Source organism: Crocodylus siamensis, chromosome 10 (genome assembly GCF_052110815.1).
Source record: "Crocodylus siamensis isolate JL-2025a chromosome 10, ASM5211081v1, whole genome shotgun sequence".
In the NCBI taxonomy this organism is placed as follows: domain Eukaryota; kingdom Metazoa; phylum Chordata; order Crocodylia; family Crocodylidae; genus Crocodylus; species Crocodylus siamensis.
This window is the reverse complement of record NC_143404.1, coordinates 7257425-7270718: the sequence shown is the minus strand read 5'-3', so window position 1 is coordinate 7270718 and position 13294 is coordinate 7257425. Positions and strand designations below refer to the sequence as shown.

Below are 13294 nucleotides of genomic sequence, written 5' to 3'. Positions count from 1 at the left end.
ATACAGCTGGGCTAAAATGCAAAACTCTTTTGATTAATAGTGCACAGTAACACTACAAAACAATTTAAAGCAGGAAACAAAAAAGAATCCGATGACTGATTGAAAGTTCAGGAAAAGGTTAGGCTGGCAGCATGAAATTCCCTCTGAGGGCATCAGGACTTTGGGATTTGCACCTCTGATCTGATGAAGAGTGCCCAGGGATGTCTGAGGACTACAGATTACCAGGACCTTGAGCTTATATTTCTTCCTCACCAAAGGGTTATGCTTCTAACCATTGTAGTCCCACAGGAGACACATGATATCATATTCCTTGATCCATGAGAAGCATACCCAAAAAAAAAGTCTCACAATATCAGGACACGTATTCAAAATGTCACATAAGGCCAAGTTTCATGTACAAAGGTTCTGTTTTGGGCTTCCTGTCAAGTCGTGTTTAGAAGTGCCTTTTCCCCGGGCACCAAAAGAAAGTAGCAAAGGTCATAACATTTGAGAGGCTTGTCAAAGAGCAAGGCATTTCATTAAGGGTCCAGTTGTGCAAGACACTGATTGACATCGCTGAGAGATGACGGGGTACTCCTCAACCGTGCTAAGTCCTGGGTCAGACTTCGCTGCTGATTTCATGAGGAAGCTGAGCAGTCCTTAGACATCCCTGAGCGCTTTTCGTAACACTAGAGGCTCCCAATTCCTCGTTATGTGCTATTTTCAGAAGCCAAAGGAGGTTTTTGAGCTAATTCAGCAAAACGGTAGAAGCAGCCACGCGGTGCTAGTGCACCGATGTCATGGGGACCGTGTGCACCACAAGGCAAAAACTGGCCCCTAGAATATTCCAGAGTATTAATTTTAGAGGTTGGGATAGATTTTTTGCAAGGAAAACTGAAGCAGCTCAGAGCCAAAGGACCCCAGTGTCTGAGAAGCAGGAGCCATACCCATGAAATGTTCCCAGCCTGACCTATCAGTCACTATTCGATTTGTCCCATTTATATTGCCTATTGGACCCTGTTGCATGCTGCCATTTAATGACAGAGATTCCCAGGCCAGCAGCTGACATGCCTCAGACCAGGTGCCCATTTAGTTAAACATGTTCAGAACTCTTCTTTCTCTGCCAAAGCTGAGCAATTGCTGTGCAATTGGGCCTTAATTCTGCATATTGCTGAGCGCCTCGGGAGAAACGCTCTCCGAGCCCCCAGCTCCCATCAGGGGCTTAGCACCTGCAGGGCGGTACTCTGCATATGACAGCTCACTTAATGCAACTGCCCTCAGTCTGTTTGACTCACCAACTAATTCTCTGGTGTGTAAAGTTGTCTTTGTAGTTGAAAGTACACAAATCTGAATAAGTGAAATATCCCTACAGGATATTTTCTTTGATTTTTTTCCCTGTAACTTATTGAATTAAAGTCCATGAAGCTCTTTCTACCTACATAGCTGGCACTGAAGATGTCAGAGAGGCATAGTGATATGCACTGAGTCATCCAGACTTCCAGCCTAGGTTTCCTGAAGCTGCCCTGACAAAATAAATATTTCATAAGCTTCAGGTTTGTGCCATTGGGTTTGATTACTCCTTTCTAGACTACTGAATCGTCCTTCCTTAATGCAATCAGTAGTCAAGGCCGTATTTATATGCATGGTTTAGGATAGAGAGGCCTGTGGGAAGTACTCTACAGATATAGCTCTGTTATGTTCTAGCTACACATCACTAACTATCTATCCCTGATTTCTAATCATTCCTCTTCAAAACTGACTCTGCAAGCTGAAGTGCCATTAGCGTACTGGTGAATCCTTGTTAAGAATGGAAAAGCAGCTATTCATCTGAGTTGTGAAGCGTCTACAGCCCGGGTGGCAAAGCACAATAACTTTCTGCATTTGTAATTGGAACTCTTGGGTGATTAAAAATAAAAAAAGCTATGAGTTTATTGTCAGTTCCCACCTTCCTACCAGAGCCAGAAATGCCTGGACAAAAAAATGACAGCCGTACTGTATTTTCTCACATACAACACATCCCTTTTCCCAAAAATTCAGCTGCTGGTAATTGGAATGTGCATTATGAGCAAGGAAATACAGTAATAGCTGTTTCTGCCTTTGCTGAGGGCAGCACATCGAACGTGCAGGGCTTTCTACTTGCTGGCTGCAGACACTTTCTCCCTCCCCGGCAGAGGCTTCTGTTACAGAAGCTGCTACTTACTGCTGCTTCCCGGTATTTTCAAGGAAAAATCTTTTTTTCTTCATTCTGCTATTAAAAAGCAAGGCGTGCATCTCATCTCGGGACATGCTGTATCTGGCGAAAATCAAGTATTTCCTCTTCATGGGTGTTTAGGAGAAGACAGATCTGGTGGATATGGCCTGGAGACGCACAAAAGGGGAGAGAGCCGCAGCAGCAGCAGCGTTCTGCTAGTCCATGGACACAATCTCTATCAGTGCTGCATGGGGGTAGGGAGGGGGATGAGAGTGTGGTTGCTCCTTCATTTCCCTTAGAAACTTGAGGATCAGCTATGAGTAAGTGAATGCTGATCCCTTTAGCATCATCAACTTGCCTACCGTGTCCTCCTCCTCGTTTTAGTATTGTCCTTAAGAGCACCGAGGGAAACAGCCTACAAGGATCTCCTGGCACCGTAACTTATGCGGCACTTCCAGTGATGGGGCTGAAGGACAGCAGTGAGGTCTGCCAACCTGCACTGACCCACATCATTCTATACTGGGAAAAACCCCACTGCATTTTTGATGGGCTCAGGGCTGAAGGCTGACGTTTGAGTGCCTGTTTTCTTCGAGTGCCTGTCTCCAGTTGAAATCATTGAGACTTCAGTGGTCTAAACAGCTGAGAGTAAGTTAGCCATGTTCTTCTGAAGTCAGGTAAAAAGCAGGATAAAGTTGTACCTTACATACTAACTAAATCAGAGATGTGTAAGCACAAGCTTTTGTAAGCAGCAGGTCTGTTTCATCCAATACTGTGAAGGGACTGCAGGAAGCAGGGCTTCTCAATGTAAAGCAGGGATTCGAATGAAAAGCGCAGGGGAGGGGAGGCAAAAAAGGGGGCACTGCTGAGAGAGGCAAGAAATAAAGCAGTTATCCCATTGAAGGACACAGGGCTTAGAAAAGCTAATCTAGGGAATGGGATAAGCACCCATTCCCATGGTTTAGACCGGGGTGGGCAAAATGCGGCTCGTGGGCCAGATGTGGCCCACCAGGCCATTCTATCTGGCCTGTGGGCCCCTAAAAAATTTAGAAGATTAATATATATCTGCCCCTGGCTGCCTGTCATGCAGCCTTCGATGGCTTGCTGAAACTCAGTAAGCGGCCCTTGGCCCGAAATAATTGCCCGTCCCTGGTTTCGACCAACCTACACATCTCTTATTTAGTTAGTCTATAAGGGCCCCTCTGCACACATGCATGGCAGGCAGCATGATTTTGCAATTATGCATTAGATCCCATCATGCCTTATTGCCAGTGCTGGGGAAGCCCAATCCCAGGTTCCCCCTGCAATGGCAAATATAACAGCTTCCACGATCTCCCAGCCCCAGGGGTTTTACAGACTTCCAGGGCTGGGAGATTCCCACCCCTGAGGGCTCTACACATCCCCAGGGCTGGGAGATCTCGGCTGCCCCTCATGGCTGCTGGGATCCAGCTGGGTCCTAGCACTCGGAAGTATGCTGCTAGGACCCACAGTCAGCAGCTGCTGGGTCTGAGAGTCCCCTCAGTTATCGGGCTCCCAGCCCCGGCTGGCCATGATACTCCCCTGCTACATGTGCAAATTAAAGTACAATAGCAACCAGCTATAAAGGTAGTACATATTTTTGAGGTCTAACTTTATAGCTGGTTGTTGGAGCTTTTTATGGTGTAATAGGAACTTTGTATGTGTCGTTGGTCTCAAGGTAATTGCACAATTAACTAGTTAGTTGTGCAATAGCTATAACATGTAGAGGGGGCCTAAGATGTAAATCTACTCCGTCTTCTGCCTAAAGAGGAAATTCATGGACTCTAGCCCTAACCTCACATAATGTCTTTGCACTTGTTAGGGAGCAGCTCTCAAAGTCTAAAAACAAGTTTATAATGATAAAAACATTGGGCGCCTCTACCCGAGTGCCGGGACTGCTCTGATGTGCTGGAATTCCAGTGTGACAGAGCAGACTCACTTAATCGAATCTGCTGGAGCATGGCAATTGCTGCCTTCCTGCATCCTCCTGCATCTCGTGTATCAGTGTCTCTGCACGTAAAAATGGCAGTGGGGGCACTTGATCTAAAGCTCGTCAAACAAGCTTTAGTTCAAGCACTCCTGCTGCCATTTTTAAGCACAGGGACACTGATACAGGAGACAGGGTGGCACATTAATTAAAGTGGCTTTCAGAATCACTCTAACGACACCTGGCCGCTCCCCTCTCCTCCCCCCCAGCACAAGTAAAAGTGCCCATTTTCGTATCATAGTGCTTAGGGTCGGAAGGGACCTAAACAGATCATCAGGTCCAACCCCCAGATTTTGATCTGTTGTGATCTTTCTGAATTCTGTGCAACAGAAAAAAACTCTCTTTTATTTTCCCATAGTCAAAAAACCAAGATCTGGCCTGTTCTGAAGGGTGCCTCGTGTCTCACAAGAGATGCCTCAAATCTACAAAGGTTGAGAACCACTGTTCTAGATACTCACTATGTGTAAAATATAGTTTTCTTCTATTCTCTTTCACCTTTAGAGGTGGACTGTTGTAGTCATGGTTGCATACTGCCAAGATGTCTTTTGATTGTGGAGCTTGTTCTGCTGCTTCTGTGCTATATTTCTTCTGTGATGGAGGACCTCTCTCAGGTTCTGGCAGCAAACCAGCACCTTTCACTAGTATTATGTGCAGTGTCCAAAATGGGAAATCCGTTTACCTTGACTAGTTCTGCCCTTTACAGGAAAAATGAAAGACAGATCTCAGACATCTCAACTGTCAAGGACTGCTGCTTCTCCTTTCAAAAAGGAAGTAGTATGTGCTGAATAAAATAGAAGCTTAAATATAAGTGTGTTATAAAATGAAAGGGGATCAAATATAAGCCTCTGAAGTAATAAAAGCTGCAGTATGCCTAAAAGTTGCATCGTCTTCCATGACAGGCCGCTGTGTCTACACATTCATTGCCTTCAGAAAACATTTCTTCTTTGGAGCTTACCCTTTCCTGCCTCAATTCAACCTCAGTGCACTGGTGAGGTCTGTGTTCTGTCTTTATTAGGAATGTAAAGAAAATCCATCTATAGTTGTAGATGCATAGGAAAAAAAACCATACTAAAATTTAAAACTTTACATTTCACCCCCTAAATTTACATTCTTAAGTAGTCATACCTGCCTGGAAACAAGGAGAAGATTATGTTCCAAATGCACTGTGGGGAGAGCAGTTACGAAGCAAAAAAAAAAAAATGGTACACTGGGCGCGTCTACACATGCATTAATGCACCTTTGCTACCGTGCATTAAATTTAGTACCTCTAATATGAAGTGCTACATAAACGTGCAATAGCCAGTGCTACTGCACAGTGGCAAAGGCACATGGTCTTTTTGTGACACTTAATGCACCACAGACTAATTCTGCACACTAGCACATTAGCACGGCTTCTGCTGTGACGCACTAATGTGCAGTAGAATTAGGCTACTGCGCATTATGCATCTTGTGTAGATGCGCCCACTTGTACTCTTTCTAACTACTTAGAATAGCAGAGTAATGTAGCTACCAAAGCAGTGAGTTTAACAAGGGAAAGAAAGCAGTGGACTCATTCTTAACTAAGTCAGTGGGAGGAATATTAAAATATGCAGTGAATTGGAGAGGACATATTGTGGTTACTCCGTGAAGGATGTCTGCTTCTATTGCATAAAATCTTGTTTTGTATTCTAAGAAATGTTCTTTAAAATTTAGAATGAGTTCCTGGCAAGAATGATAAAATGGTCTGAATCTGTGAATTCAAGTACTGAAGATGATGCAGAAGCAGGAATATTTTTTCTGACAGAAAGTGGTGTCTCATGTAGCTTTTTTTCCTAAGAAATATTGGCTTTGGCTGGACGTTAATCTCCTGACTGAAATTTATGGAAAAATTAGATGTTTCTCAGTAAAAATTCATAAGGGAAGCAAGCATTAGATCCTTTTATCTAGCTAACAAAAAGAAATTATGACAACCTATGGAGGTAGCAAGTCTTATTTGCGGTAGATTGGAAGCACATGGCAGGTTTCTTTAAGGAACAGATTTCCTGATGTTGTGACAATAGCCTCAAACTAAATGAAACATGAGTTTTAAATTATCCCCAGCATCCTGTTCTCTTTCAGGTGCTTGTCCATGCACATGTTCTGCCATGGGTACGCACGTACTCAAGTCCTTGAGCTTGGAAACAATTTTGCCGTGGCGCACACATGTTCTGCATCTCCTCTGTTCTGTGCCGAAGGCATAAAAGGCAAAGCACATTCCCTTCTCAATCCCATGGCTCATGGTGGAGCTTCTGCAGTGATCCAGGCTGTGGTTTTTGGCCTAAAAGTGCTCTCAGAAGTCTTTTTTGGGAGACCAGACACTCCCCTGGTCTTAGCCATGGGGCTTCTCTTGTAGAGCAAGGCTTCATGTTTCCCTTCACTTCAGTCAGGCTCCCTCCCTCTACCCTCTACTAATACAACTTTCCCCATGCTGCCTGGTTTAAAGCTACGTCCACCTTGCATTGTGAAGAGATACCTGAGCTAGCTCTGCATATGTGGCTGTACTAATCCAGGCCTCCCCCATGGCTGTGCTGAGAAGTAGGGCTTATTAGCCCTAACAGAGCATCATGCCAATTCACCTGTAGCACTCCCATTTCTGGAGCTGCTATGTGCAGAGCTAGCTTGCGGGAGTCACACATGGCACTGCCTTGCACCTTGAAACTCCGGCGCATGATTTAGGGTATTCTCAGCTACCTTGTGATATCTCTGTGTGGCACTATGTTGTGGTTGGTGAGTATTTAAGTGCCTCTGTTATTCAAGGGCGTGTCGACCTCCAGGGAAGTGCCTTGTTTGTAAGTAGTTCACTTCCCTGGGGAAAAAATAAAGAGGAGTATGAGGCTGGATTTCAGGTTTACTGCCTTGACTGATGGGGTCAGCTCCCACTCCCAAGCCTAAGACTTAGCTGTGCTTGACTCTCCAGTGGTGGGGGGCTCCCTCTAGAGAAGTAGTCCTCCAGTCACTTTTCATCTAAGACACATCTCCAGGTAGAGTGGGCTCTGCTTTGGTACCATCTCCACTGGACTAACCAGATAAATGAGCACTCAAAGGAAAGAGACAGTGCTTACCAGTATTTCCATTCGTTTCCCTTTCTAAAAGTACTTCTAGGCAAGACTCTCTTCATTTATGGTGGACTAATGTTCCTCTGTAAAACCCTGAGACGTGACACCCTTATTTAAATACTTGCATACATCTGATTGAGAACTTGTGGAGAGATGGATGTGTCGGTTGGATCTTAGCTCACCAAGCATGTTTAGCACTAAAGAGGATATAACGGTCTTGTTGAAACTTTTCAGTGTGATTTATATTTCTTTTACATATTGTCTCGCGTTCCCTTTGTCTTTTACATCGAGACTCTAAGAGGCAGGGGCTGTGCTACTGAAAACAAATAACAGTTGCTTTTTCATTAAAGTCAGCTTACAGGATTCAACTTGTATCTTTGTTCTTTTAATAGCTTGCACAGACAAGGAGCTAAGGAATCTTGCTTCCCGACTAAAGGACTGGTTCGGAGCACTTCACGAGGATGCCAACCGCGTCATCAAGCCAACCAGCTCAGACACGGCGCAAGGCAGTAAGAAAACACTTTCTAAAGCTCTGGGCAAGCTCGCACCGTCTGTCGCCATTCACAGGGCAGAGCAGTTGTTGCAGTCGCTGGTCTTGACATATAGTGTCAAGGACCCAGAGGCAAGCAGACTAACATCGAAACAAGCACTAAGAAGCAAGTGTGGTAACATCATATAAAGGGCCTTGTCCTGAGAGATGCTGAACATCTGCAGCTCCTGTTGATCTCAAAGAGAGTTACAATTGGTCACTGTACTCTTGGCCTATACGGTTTTAAAAGCAAACATCATGGTTTAGTTGGTCAATCTGCTGTTAAGTCCACAGACTATTCAGGTACTAGTCAAGCAGATGACAACACTTTTTCTTCACATTGTCTGATCAGAGCCAACATGCAGTATAGAAGCAATAAGGATTTAGTTAAAATACAACATAAAGGAAGTTATACCAGGGCTTTAAAATTGTTTAAGCTTCATTTTGCTGTACCCGGTTAGGCGTACCTCACAGAAATGACAATGGGGTGGAAGTATCTAAAGGACAAGCACGGAGCTGGAGAGACTAGCTGATGGAAGGCAGGAAAATCTGAATATTGCATGTGCTGGGAAAAGATGTTAGCAGACATTGCTCAGGTCCTTAGTCCACCTTCTTCGCATCGGCTCCTTTTAAAGAAATGAAGCAAAATGAATAATTGCAAGGATGTTTATTCCCTATGGGCAAAACCAACATGACTGATTTTGATGTGCTTTACCCACCAGAGAGGGAAAGACTCTCGCAGTGGTTAGCAAAGGAGGTCATGCTCATTAAACAGCTGAAATGAGCTTGTCTCCTCTTAGGTCTGTCACGGTGAGGATAAATGTTATGAGCAAAAAAGGTATAAAATCCTGATGGTTTTTGGATTGCAGGCATGGGTTAAGAAACTCTGCTTACTTCAGTCCCTCCACCCACCACAATTCTGCAAGAATGGGTGGTGAGAAAGGGCAGAGATAGTGCCAGTTCACTGCTGGGTCCTCTCACCACCCTATCTCGTGATGGCAGCAAGAGTTGCACACCATTCTGCTGCCTCTTACTCTGGTGAGCCTGTCTAGCCTGCAGCAGAGTGCTCCAAACTGCAAACAGAGTTTGTATAATGCAGAATAATTATATCAAATTTGTGCGATACAAGCCAAATGCACGAATAAGCTCTCTTGATAACTCCTATGTCCGTGCATTTCCATACATTTCCAGCTTATTTACAGTTACACATAAATGGCCATGCATGTAGCTTTAAAACACTGTGAGCTTCTTATTTCTTAAAGAGCATGGCAAAGTAATGAATTTATTATGGAAATGTAGCCAAACAGTTGTGCAGAGAGGCAGTTTGGAATGAATCTTGTAATGGCTTGAGGAAATGAATTTACATCAGGTCCAAGGGTATAAAGATCCAAGGACATAAGCTTTCTCCTGAAGCCCTTAGGGCCCAGAACTAGACCAAGGCTCTAAATCTTGCTTTATTAAGATACTGAAGGACACTCTCTGCATAGATGACTTTAGAGCTCTGCATAAACAGGTGCCATGGGCTAAAGACCAAACTGGTTCCTCAAGATGCTTAAGTTTGGATGCCTCAAAGCAATTTCAGTAGGGAAAACCTTTTGTCATCTTGTGTTCATTTAGTTTGCTTCCACAGAGCTTGTATGTCAGAGGTTGCCTTGGTCATCTCCTGGTTCATCTAAACAGCCATTCATTGGTACACTAATGACCTACAAATTTGGCGTATTTTCCAGATATTGTTCCTTATATTATTTTTCTTCTTGTGCTTATTATACAAACTGCTTAAGAACTGGCACGCCTAAATCTTTATGGCAAGCCACAAAAAGTGAACCTTTTCTATTTATCTGCAACTTAATCCTTATACAGGCCAAATTCTACACCACTGATTTTCCCTGGTTGCACGGAAAATACACATAAGGCAAGTCTACATGTTGCCCTGCGGCACTGTTGTTACAGTGCTGTTTTTAGTAGTTCCTTTTGGAACCTGTACTGCACCGTGCATGTGGCACACAGTTAGTTTTCACCACAGTGGGAGCAGTAAAATGGGGGAGCACACCGTTACAGCAAAGTAGGTGTCAATCACGGGCTCATGTGATCACTACATTGCCACAGCATGTCATACGGTGATGTAGCGCACCTCTACTGTGACATAGGGGGATGTTCAGGTGTGCCCGTAAAGTAAAGGCATCTGGATTTTGCCTCATCTAATGTTAACTTCAAACATTTCTGAGAATAGAGAGAATCTAAAATGGTTCTCAACATCCAAAGCAAAAGTCAGGGGGGTCTACATACTCCCCACAGACCAAAATGGAAGCAAGTCTTGACCTAAATTCATGCCAACATGTGAAGCACTGGAAACCCTGCACTACTTTCCTGATGTATGCACAATCCATTTTATTCCCCTGTTTATGGTCCTTCCCCTTCCACAGCCTGATCACTGCACTAAATTGAACCAGTTTGTTTATGCACGTGGAGATTTAAAAAGCATGTGTATCTTCAAAGTAATCCATTTTGGGTATGCCCCCGTGGCAGCAGAAGGAACAGATGGTGGGAAGAGATGACTAAGATGCCTTGGACATATCAGCTGTCTAGAAAAGGTGCTTCCAGCGGAGATTTCTCTGTGCTACATTAAATTTTCAAGATGCTACTGTGAGGGAGAATAAGCTCTTTGAATGCATTAAAATCACCCTCGGGTGAAGCGGGTGGGGAGGAAACATTCACTCCTATTTTTTTTTTCCTTTCGTGAAAGGAAAAGAGGTGGGTAACTGTGCTGTTTCAAAAAATAGGCCTTCATGCAAGGTAATATCTGCCTTTGGGCATGTCTACACATCACCGTATGGCAACATTGCTGTGGCGCTGTGCTTTAGTACTTCCTGTTGGACAGCACAGTAAGTGCCCCTGCTGCACCGTGCACATGGCGCATGGTTAGATTTCACTGCTACGTTGTCGTAGCGGCACATTACAACGGGGGAGCGCACTGCTAGCGGGCAATGTAGCTGCCAATGATGTGTAGACCCGCGTGATCGCCATGTCACCGTAGCACAGAGTACGTGTAGACAAGCCCTTTGTGACTTAAACTAAACCCTTTGTGTTAGGGACTGTCTTCTTCTCTGTACAGCTGGCATCACCTCCATAAATAATATTAATATGAGCACCTTGCAGACATGCACTGAAATAAGGAAATAATAAAACTAATTAGACACTAGGATCAGATGCAAATTGCCCGTGGGGCTGTTGCTAATTTGTAAAGTTCCTGTATTCCAGATACCCGCTCAGCTGGTCTGTTGGTAGGAATGGGAGTTGTTCTTCCTTTACAGTCAGCAAAGCTTGATGCAATAGAAAAGAGCCTGGCTGAGGAATTCTACTTTTTCTTCTTTTTTTTTTTAATGATAATGGAAACTTGGTTAATTATTCCCTGTGTTAATTTAATTGTAGTATAGTTTAATAAAGTAAACTTGGCTCAGATAAGTCACTTCTTGGAGGAAGAAAAGCAATTTATGTGCCAGAAGGTGTATTTATTTTTAATTAGGAATTTCACTTAAAGGATTTTTTTTTTTTTTAATATTATTATTCTGAGGAGACGGCTTGCTTTAGATATTAACGGAATATGGAGCCTTTCACATGGAGGTCGCCTGTTTGAATCCCTTCCAGGTTTGCAGTGAACGAAAGTTGTTAGTTCTTCGAACAGCTGTCAGATGGAGTGTAAAATGTAATGGTCTCAATCCAGCTCCTAGTGAACAGGTGTCCAAATCAGAAGAACCACTGCCACGATTGACACTAATTGGCATCCTTCTTGGCAGTATGTGCAGAGGAGCCAAGAACTGAATGAATATGAAGTCGGTGCTATTCTCTCCAGCCTGCATAGCGACCATTGCAGGTCAGGGTTGAGACACAGGTAGGAGGGCATGAAAAAAAATTCACATAGCTGCTTCTGCCTGTTGTAGGGATTCACAACCAGGATGCCACAAGGTGCTCTGAGATCCTTTCAAGGGTGCCCTGAGTACACAGTGTTAGCACTGGTAGGTGTGCAAGCATGGTTCACAGGATAAACCCACAGATTTCAAATTGGCATCCATAATATGACAAACATTCTGCCCTGTTGTGATCTTGCCGAGTTCTTTGCCACTGAAAAATTGCTCTAGTGTTTTTCTGTAGTCAGAAAAAACAACTGAAAACTGAGCACTGGCATTTTCTGAGGGCTGCTTTGAATCTAAAGAGAGTTGCCTGGAGCTTCAAAGGTCAAGAACCGCCAATCTATTGCGTTGGTCTCCAGAGCTGAGTCTAGACTACTGGTTTTCAGCTTTTCTTTCATTTGCAGACCCCCTTGGAAATTTTGAATGGGGGTGCAGACCCCTTTGAATTGTAAGTGTGGGTATTCACATCTTTCATGGACCCCTTTGACATCCACAGACCACTGAAAACCAACTGGTCTAGAGCATTAAATGAAAACTAGAGTCACTACAGAAGCCAATAAACCATCTGTCTGGCATGCTACATCTTTATAAGCAAATTTACCCTAAGACCTTAAGCTGCCTAATCTTACGCTGCGGGAAGTGAAAATGGATTATGGAGCCCAAAGGCTTGTAGGCCCAAGCAGTGATTGCTCTGTAAAAGCAATGGAGTACTGTGAACAGTTTCCTGCAAGGTGCTGAAGGCATCCCCACAGCAGGGTGGTGGATCTGCCTCATTAGATGCGCGTCTTACATTGTGAACCCCATGTACTTTACTCAGAGTCCACTTGAATTCCTGCAAGAGCCTCTTGGGAGGAACAGGTTTGGGTTTCAGCTTCTTTGGTTTTGACTGCAGCTACAGAATTAGCAACAAAACAAGTGATTTATTGGAAGTAACTTTTATCAAGAGGCAATTTGAAGTGGAGATTGAAACTGCTGTTGCATCTCACTTTCATCCACATCCTGAAAGGCCATTGTAGTATTAACCTTTTCACTAGTAATAGCCATCTATCCAAGGGTTTTCCAGAGCATCTATCACTCTAATATCTAAACGCTTACAATATCCCCTCTCTCGCTTATAAGCTGCACTGTTTATTAGAGGAGACCCCATAAGAAATGTTAACTTGTAAAGCCTGGGAGAGCGCCCTTGTTTATATAAAATTCCAACAGAAGAGTGTTCCTTAAACTAATATAATTAACTTTCTTCATAAGTGACCTTCCATAATTGCATCTCTGATGTGTCACAAAGCAGCTTCTTATCCGTATTAGTCATTATCTTACAATCTGCTCATTCAGCTTAGCATTGTCACCCACGTGCTGTTGCTGCTGCTGTGTCCCTGAGTACACGTTACACGGAAAGATAAAGGCCATACAAGAGGGAAGAGAGCAAAGTCATAGAAATAATACATGAATATCATCAGGGAGCAAGTGAAGGAGTATGAGATGCTGGCATCTGGTCCTGCCAGGCCATTGGCTTTGTCCCCAGCTAAGGGCAAGCTCTCCCTTACACACGTGGAGGGTGGGCCCTGGTAGAAAGCAGCTGGATAGACTGGTGAACAGTCTAGACAAGGTATG

At 43.9% G+C, this 13294-nt stretch overlaps 1 protein-coding gene across 2 annotated transcripts in view; it reads left to right on the top strand.

The window, feature by feature from the left end:
* The window catches only part of SPOCK1 (SPARC (osteonectin), cwcv and kazal like domains proteoglycan 1), a 503870-nt gene that overhangs the window by 468081 nt on the left and 22495 nt on the right, over positions 1 to 13294 (top strand). For both annotated transcript variants that reach the window (XM_090064911.1, XM_090064910.1), the window contains one exon: positions 7639 to 7755. In XM_090064911.1, the coding sequence (XP_089921037.1) occupies positions 7639 to 7755 (117 nt within the window). The remainder of the gene's footprint in view (positions 1 to 7638; positions 7756 to 13294) is intronic.